Here is a 9,092-nt window from a genome sequence, read left to right on the forward strand (position 1 = left end):
AGTTAATTCTCTTCGTCAAAGAATCATCACGTGCCCAGCTCTGGGTTGAAATTCTCCTCTTAGAATGTACCCAACCAAACGTCTGAATGACCACGTGACGTTTCAACAGCATACCGACCATAAAATCCAAAGTCACCCACTACCAAATCTGCTAAACCAGATCTCTCTCGAACAAGGCTCAGTTCTGCTTGCAGCTAAAAGGTCACATCTGAAATTGTCACAGGTAACACCAACCTGAGTGCACCCTAAACGCAGCCAGCCGCAATCAAATGGTGTAATGGGAATAAGGTAGGCTACCAACAACCCACCTTTTTTCGCCGTATTTCTCCTCAAAAGTACTACAAACGGATCCTGCAAAAAGAAGGGCAAGACCTGGTTTATTCTGGAAACTACCTGAGAAAATAAGACTGACGAAGCTTTTTTTTCTAAGACTAACGAAGTCTCACCAACCGTAGAGGTTAGTTACTCCGGAAATAATGCAAGATATGCCTACTCACAAAAACTGTGGGTAAACCTTACTCCTAAAAACTCAGGATTAAGTCAAACATATGCCCGGACTATGCTACACCTACTCAAAGAGAATGATCAGTGAATCATGTCTGGCTATTTTGATGTAACTCACACGAGCAAAGAATAAGACAGACCTATTCATAGAAAAGGCTTTGTGAATCGAGACCGATATCATCAAATCAAACCACATCTTCCGCTGTTTTGTGAGCATGGCACATTCACCATTAAGACTTATGACAGGCCTCCACTCTTCTTTGCATTGACTTTTCTTCTAGAATAACAAAATTACTTTCTCCGTCTACTGCAGTTGTGAACACATTCCTTTTTTTTGTTCGAAAGTGTTCTGGTGCTCATGTGCTGAAGTCTGCGCTACAGAAACACATTTAATAAATGTGACCTGCAACCTAACACATGAACCCCAAATTGCACTTTACTTCTGGAAGTTTGTGTCGCACCACAAACACACATCAGTACCTAGCTGTTACAGAAACGTGTGCTTTTAGACACACAGTTTCTAAATGGAGTTAAGGGCATCCAAAAAGTGCCGTCCAAAGTTCACCGATATGTAATTCTTTTATAACATAGTAGTATTAAATTAGTGTTCAGATCTACAAAATTAAACCCTGCTGCATAGCAAGATGCACAATCCCACCCAATACTGTAAGCTCAAAACAGAAGGCCCAAAATGAGAGTGGTGGAGAGTGTTTTCTAAGTCACAGGACACGCCATCAACGATTCAAACAAATTATTAAAGAGCAGGGGGTACACCAAGGCCATGACATGACCTTACCTGTCATCCTCGCCATCGACCAGAGGTAACGACTTCAAGGGAAGAAGCTGACCAGGACCGGCTAGACTGCCACCACTCCCTTCCAAGGAAGATGAACCGCCTATCCCTGAAATGCCTTCGGCGATGATGGACTGCGGCAAACCGGCCACCGAGTGCTCCATGAGACGCCTTGCATCTGCTATCTGGTTTGCCACTGACTGGATAAGCGAGGGCGCAAAGAACTGAGCAGAACTTAGAGGTATCTGGTGTGGCATGTGCTGAGATACCGGTACACTGGCAGGATGGTGAGCAACACCCTGCGCCCCGTTATGTGAAGTAGGAGGCTGGGCCATGACGGGTGCGGGGCCCAGACCAGCAGAAGATGTCAAGCTGATCTGGCTAACAGCGGCTGAGGCAGGGGGGATTGGGCTGACGGCCGGGATCTGCTGATTACTTATGCCTTGAAGCACGGGTTCCAATCCTTGAGCCTGGGGTTTTGTGGGAACGGGGGCGTTCTGCGCTGCCATGACCAGTTGCTGAGGAATACCCTGCGGGCCCATCGGCACCCCCTGGGGCTGAAGCGGCTGCTGAAGAGGTGTAGCCAGAGTGGGGGCACTCTGCTGCATAACGGAGGGCATTCCTTGGTTAATAGCTGCTGGTGCTTGCTGCGCCGCGGAGGGCAGATTCAAGTGCTGACCCACTGCCACATTATGACTAGACTGCGACGCAGCGGGCAGATTTAAGGATTGACCCACGCTGTGACTGACAGCCGTTGCAGGGGGAAGATTTATTTGCTGGGCACTCTGACTGCTGGCCACTGACGTGGGCATCATAGTGGGTGCGTGTGCAGCAGACATAGCAGAGGCCGTGGATTGTGCTTGTGCAGCTGTGGATTGCATGTGTGACGACAGATTGTGCCCGAGGGGCGCTAGCCCTGGCTGTCCTGACGCTACCGAGGTCTGCAGCTTCTGGGGGTGCTGCAAGTAATCAGCCACGCTCCCTGTAACAGTAGTCTGAGCAGCCGACATGGCATGGCTCTGAGGGATGAGGGCGGAAGGAATCTGCTGCTGGGCTGCACAGTGGAGCTGCTGGGGCAGAGTCTGCACAGGCTGTGGATAGGGGGGCGGTTGGTGCACTGAAGGCACGGCCCCCATACTATGACCAGCTGAAGGGTTCAATGGGGGTTGGTAGCCCGGCTTTTGCTGTCCATAGCCGCCTTCAGGTGGGTGCGATTGTGCTGGCATGGTGGCACTCTGAGCCCCAGGCTCCGAGTACCCCTGCTGCAGCCCGGGGCCTTCTCCGCTGCCCGCGCTCTCCGTATAGTGGCTCAGAGTGCTGCTGGCCGAGCTCTCGCTGGTGCTATCCCTCTCCTCGGCCGCTTGCCTCACACTCTCCACCACCCTGTGAGGGGCCTCCACAGGCTGCTCCCGCTCGTAGTACTCGGTGCAAGTCCAACGGCCCTTGCGGAAGGGCTCAGAGCTAGAGTCCAGCTTCACCACCCGGAACCGTGATGTGGCCGCCGCCGTGGCGGCAGCTGCGGGGGGAGGGGGCTGAGTCTGCGGCTGCTGCCCCACGGCAGAGCCCAGCGCGGCGGCCGCCACCGCCTGCGCCACCTGTGCGATGGAGCCCCCGGAGGCAGGATGGGGGGCTATGTGCACAGCTCCAGGGAGGTTGTTCATCATGTTAACGTTCACTCCAGCCATGCCCCCGGGCAAGCCAGCGGCAGGAGGCTGCAGGGGCTCGGGGTGCACGGGCCCGGCGATGCCATTGATGAGCAGCGGATGAGGCTGAGGAGGGGGCAGGCCGGGCAGGCGCGGCTGGTTGGGGGACAGCGCCCCGGGTGTGTCTGCCTCCTGCAGGTTGCTGAGGGTCTCCTCGGATGAGCTGCGCCCCGGCGCACCTAGGTCCGTGGCCCGGGAGAGGGAGGCGTCCAGGATCTCAGAAGAGGACAGCTCTTCGGTGTGTGACTCGTCCAGGTCGTCATAGCTCTCCGTGTCCTCGGCGATGCTGTTGTTGGAGCTGAGGCTGGCAGAGGCCTGCGCCGGTGTCACACTGGTGATCTGGAAGCCACTCTTCTTCTTGGGCCCAGTGGTCTGAAGTGGGGGCTGCAGGCCCAGGCTCTGTGGGGGCTGCAGGCCCAGGCTCTGCGGGGGCTGAGGGCCCAGCAGCGGCTCGTCCAGGCTCAGCTGGCCACCCGAGGCGGCTCCCGCGGCGCTACCCCTCCTGGGCACTGCGGGCGCCGGCTGCGCCATCTTCCTCACCTCAGGTGGGGCCTCGGGCTGCTGCTGCATTGTGTCCCGGAGAGGGCGGGTCGCCCCTGCTCTAAGAGGCCGCAGTGGGCTGCGGGCGGCCGAGGCACAGGGGAAGAGCCGAGGTCCGGCTGGGGGAGATGCTAACGCGCGACGGGGCGGCACAGTAGAACAGGTCCATCACTGGTGGCCGGGCGGCGGCAGCTGCATGTTGCCGTGCCTCGGGTTCCGCTCCCGGGCTCTCTCCTGCTGCTGGTCAGGCACGGGGATGCTGGGTCACCGGCAGCCGGGCAGCTAGGAGGAGGGGCGAGCAAGATGGCGGGCGCGCATGCGCTCTACTGCCGCAGACATAAAGACCTCGTTCTGTTGGTAGACAGTGAGGCTGACAGCAGGCTGAGAACGGAAGCGTAGGAGGGCGGAACGAGCACGTTGGCGGAAAATACCGAATACTGACGAAATGTCAGCCCGTCAAACTACCAGGTTTCACTCTTACATCCTGACCGCTTCGTTACAGATCGGCTATTTTCGGACATTGTGGAAATACGATGGTCGTTATATGACCAACATCTCGTTTTTTTTCTAGACCCCTCCTGAGTAACGGAAGTTGGGAAGTATTTATTGTGTTACAATTTTTTTCTAAAATAGCAATTTCGGATGACAAAATTATTTTTTTGTATAAATGATTTTTATAATGAATATAATCGTAACTGATTAATAAAATTGCACTTGACACGATTTTATTTGAAGGTTTTACAAGTGTGCATATTGATGTAGTTTAGTTATGCTACATTTCTGTAGAAAAAACTTTTTATTACAAGTATTGGCAAAGCAAATTGGTCTTGCCTATGCAACAGAAATTGGCTTTGCCAATGTGTTTTAACCATGTTGTACACCAGCATGGATGCTGTTTAATGTGAAGAAGGAGGGTTAGTCAGTAAGTAATTCATCAAAAGTCTTTAATACAAGTATCACAGGTAAACAATGCCTCCTTAACAGTCCCTCAGAGCTCTAACTGCCCTCTTTGGAATCCGCCTACCTCACACCCATTCTGACACCCACACATTCTAAACCCTGCACATATCCACTCCGAGGATTCCAACACAATACCACACACCTTCCCGCTATAAGCCAAACTCTACAACAATCCTTTGACAAACGACTAATTACAATAAAATGGAAGAAAAACAAAAAGGTGCAACAACTACCCCAGTTTATAATCAGCAAAATAAACTAGAACTTTCCTCAATCTCCCACCACTGCGTACAGCACATCCTTACTAGCACCCTCATGCCAAGCAACATCCCCCGCCAAACCATAATTCCTGACATTCATCCATCCATACCTCAACTCCACACCACAATCTTGACCCAAAACATACCCACTACATTCCTCCTCATTGGCATCATCCTTGCAATACGTGCCCTCACCATTCTGCACATTACACAAACATAACCGCCGTAAATTCCATCTCCTTCCGTCTTCGTACTCCGTCGCACTACCCAACACCTTCTGCACTCTTAAAGGCCCCGACCAGCTAGCAGCTCCTTTCAGCACTCCTCTGCGATTCTTCACACGCACCATTTGGCCCACCCTAAGGACAGGCCAGCGAGTTCTACCACTCCCTGTGTATGCAGTACGCTCCTGAAACTCCATAACCCTTGATATCATAGCCTCATCGCACTCCACCACACACCTCCTTATATTCCTACTCCTCAACCACCATAGAACTAACAAGGTGGAGGGCTGCCTCCCCCTCAATCCTTCAAAAGGAGTCTTATCAGTCACAGAATGGGGTGTCACACGATACGCTAACAATCTCTCTTGCAAAGCCTTCCTCCAAGGTAACCCTGTCCCAAGGCCAATTGGATTGCCTCTTTAACCACTCTGTTAAAGCTTTCCACCTGACTATTCCCTTCAGGATACTCGATGCCCATTCCAATCAAAAATTCCCACATTTTATCAGATGTGAATTGGGTGCTATTATAAGAGACAATAACTTCCGGAACACCTTCTTGAGAAAACAGATCCTCCAAAAACTCAATTACCACTTCCGTGGTCACACTGCTCACCATCCTTACCTCCAGCCATTTTGAGTAATAGTCAATCAATACAAACGCATAATTATCTTTAGCAACTAATGAAGTGAACAAACCCACAAAATTGTTAGTTACTTTTTGCCACGGTTCCTCTGGTAACTCCACCATGGTCAAGAGAACACTCAAGGGTTTAGTCACCTTATCACTGGCACAGCACGCTTTGCAATCCCTAACCCAACGTTCCACCATATCATCAACTCCAGTCCACCAAAAATTCTCCTTGATCCTCCTCTTAGTACTCGACATACCACCATTACCCTTATGACTCATTTCAATAATACGGTTCTGCACACCTACTGGAGGTACAATCCTGTCACCTCCTAAAATAATGCCATTCGACACACACAATTCATCTTTAATCTTCCAAAAGGCAGCACACTATCATTGCAAAGAAGACTCCCTCAGCCAACCGCCTACAATATACTTCTCCACAGCTCCCAACACCATATCCTTACCCATTTTGTGTAACCACACATCTTCTGACAACACACCATCATCCACCTTCTTCTGAAGTTCAACAGACATAATATCTTCGTAGGTAAAAGCAATCTCACACTCGCTTACACTCTTTTCCACATCAGTCATTAGGCAATCGCGAAAGCCCACCCGCAACCAAATTGTCTTTCCCGGGAATATACTCAATGTCATTATAAAACATTTCCAATTTTGATGCTAGCCTTGCCAACATTGGTGTCAAATCCCCCCCCCCCCCCCCACCCCTTCAGGTCTAAGTATATTCACCAAAGGCGTGTGATATGTACAAATCGTACATTTCTTCCCCCACACATACATCTGGTACCGCTCGGCTACCCAAGTGGCCGCAAGTAACTCCTTCTCAATTACAGAGTAATTGCGTTCAGATGGTGTCAATGTCCGAGAAGCATACACTACTACCCACTTCTCATTCTTCATACATTGAGAAAACACAGCACCAATACCATATCCACTAGCAACCACTGACAACACACATTCAGCCTAAGTCATACATGATCTCAAGCACGGAGCTACAGAAATCTCTTTTTTCACTGCATCAAAACACAACTTCTGTTCTTCTGACCACACAAAAGGCACATTTTTCTTTAGCATCACCCTCAATGGTTCTACTTTAGACGCATAGTTCTCCACAAAGTGTGAATACAATTCTGTAAGGCCCAAAAAAGACATTCACAGTTCTTTGTGGCTAGGCTCTGGAGCAGACAGAATTGTTTCCACATGCCTGACCTTTGGTCGAATCCCTTCCTTGGATATAACATGCCCTAGATATTCAACTTCTTGTTCTCCAAATACGCATTTCTCATTCTTGTCAGTCAAACCACGCTTCCTAAGGGCCAACAACACTGCATGTAAATATTCATTCTTGTCCTGGCCAAAGATTAAAATGTCATCTTGGAACACTTTTGCCCACGAATCCAGCATAGAATCCTTGTCATCTCCACTTGAAACACTGCTGAAGCACTCACCAACCCAAAAGGCATTCAACAGTATTGGAACATACATTCAAGAGTAATAAAAGCTGTACAATGTTTTGAATCATCGTCCAACTCAATTTGGTGGTATGCACTTGCTAAATCTATGTTAGAAAACCAAGCCACCCCACCAATAGATGATGTCAACTCCTGTAAATTTGGTAAGGGAAACGTGTCCAACCAGATTACTTTGTTTAGACACCGCAAGTCCACACATAAATGTAAATCGCCACTGGCCTTAAGTGAAATCACTACTGGAGAAACCCAATCTGAACTCTCCACAGGTTCTATTATGCCTTCCTTACACAAATTCTGAAGTTTGTTTCCCAATTTAGCCTGATAATTTACCGGTACGTTCCTAAGTTTTTGTCTTATTGAACAAATGCCACCCTGCAAAATAATTTTGTGTTTGAAATTCGTCATGTTGCCCACCTTCTCAGAGAAAACATCAGCATACATTTTTCTTAGCTTAGCATACTCCATTTTAGGATGCTCCATTCTTCCTTCCTCACACTCCTGTCGAACTGCATACACTGGGAAATCTAAACTGGCATCAATCTTCATTCCCAACCCCATGGTGTGCAGCCAACCTAATATAGTGGCTCGCTTCTTGGCTACATAAACCTTACCTTGACATTTCTTACCACTAAATCCAACCTCCGCCCACACAAAATCCTCCAAAGGAATCTTATGACATGAATAACTACCAGGACAGACATCTGGGTCCAATAATGGTCTACCTGGCCACAACTTCTCAAATAAGTTTTTACCCATAATCGTGTACCATGCACAAGAATAAACCATTATCTCCACCTCAACACATTCAATGCATACTGTACACGTGGGCAACCTTTTAACTTTATCCACTCCATCCACCGATTTCTTTTGCACACTCAACAGTACTCCATTTAAACTCAAATCATCCTCTAAGACATCTTCTTGAATATAATTTACCTTCTTCCCCATATTCGTACATACCCTTCTAAAATGTCCCTTCTTTTTACATGTACTATATATCTTACTCAATGCCGGACACCATTTAGAATTGGCTAAATGATTACTTGAACCACATCTGAAACACGATTGTAATATGTGGTAATGTATTTTATGTTGTTTCTACTTTAAGGAATGTTGAATGTTGTAGAATTCCTATTATTAGAATGTTTGTGGATGGCTCATTGTAGAACCTGCTGTGAAGCTGTAAGCAGGAGGTCGTGGGCCCGATTCACAGAACTAACTTAAGACAAAATCCTAAACTTACTACTTTTGGTATTCACAGAAGGCATTTAGTAGTAGTAAAGTTAGGATTTTGTCTTAAGTCTGTCTTAAGTCTGTCTTAAGTCTGTCTTAAGTCTGTCTTAAGTCTGTCCTAAGTTTGTCTTAAGTTTGTCTTAGGACTGTCTTAAGTCTGTCCTAAGTCTGTCTTAAGTCAAATTTAAGACAAAATCCTAACTTTACTACTACTAAATGCCTTCTGTGAATACCAAAAGTAGTAGGACAGACTTAAGACAGACTTAAGACAGACTTAAGACAGACTTAAGACAGTCTTAGGACAGACTTAAGTCAGACTTAAGACAGACTTAAGACAGACTCAAGACAAACTTAGGACAGACTTAAGACAGACTTAAGCCAGACTTACGACAAAATCCTAACTTTACTACTACTAAATGTCTACTGTGAATACCAAAAGTAGTACGTTTAGGATTTTGTCTTAAGTTAGTTCTGTGAATCGGGCCCGTGGGTCCTGTTCTTCGAACAAACTTTATTTGATAATTGGATTACCTCGTTTGGATTTCTTCGTTTGAACCATACTACAATGATAACCTGCGTGCCTTGCCATTTCTATCTCCTGTTGCACTCTCCCCAAATTTCACCTTACCACTTTCACTTTTCACCCTGGTATCTTTTGCTACCACACTCACTTGGTTACTCACACCACCTTCCTTCCTCACTTTGCGAATGCACTCATCCAACACTTCAACACTTCTAGCTACATCAACAG

General features: G+C 47.9%; 1 protein-coding gene across 3 annotated transcripts in view; it reads right to left on the reverse strand.

Annotated features, from left to right (window-relative positions):
* The window catches only part of TSC22D1 (TSC22 domain family member 1), a 346,738-nt gene extending 342,829 nt beyond the window's left edge, over window positions 1-3,909 (reverse strand). For 2 of the 3 annotated variants that reach the window (XR_014967722.1, XM_085621821.1), the window contains exon 1: window positions 1,301-3,909. Coding sequence is in view for 2 of the 3 variants with exons in the window: in XM_085621821.1 (XP_085477947.1) it covers window positions 1,301-3,570 (2,270 nt within the window). In the remaining variant the exon portion in view is untranslated. The remainder of the gene's footprint in view (window positions 1-1,300) is intronic. The other variant, XM_085621820.1, reaches the window with a different exon arrangement.
* Window positions 3,910-9,092: the final 5,183 nt, after the last annotated feature.

The sequence above is a fragment of the Triturus cristatus genome, chromosome 8 (genome assembly GCF_964204655.1).
Source record: "Triturus cristatus chromosome 8, aTriCri1.1, whole genome shotgun sequence".
Lineage (NCBI taxonomy): Eukaryota > Metazoa > Chordata > Amphibia > Caudata > Salamandridae > Triturus > Triturus cristatus.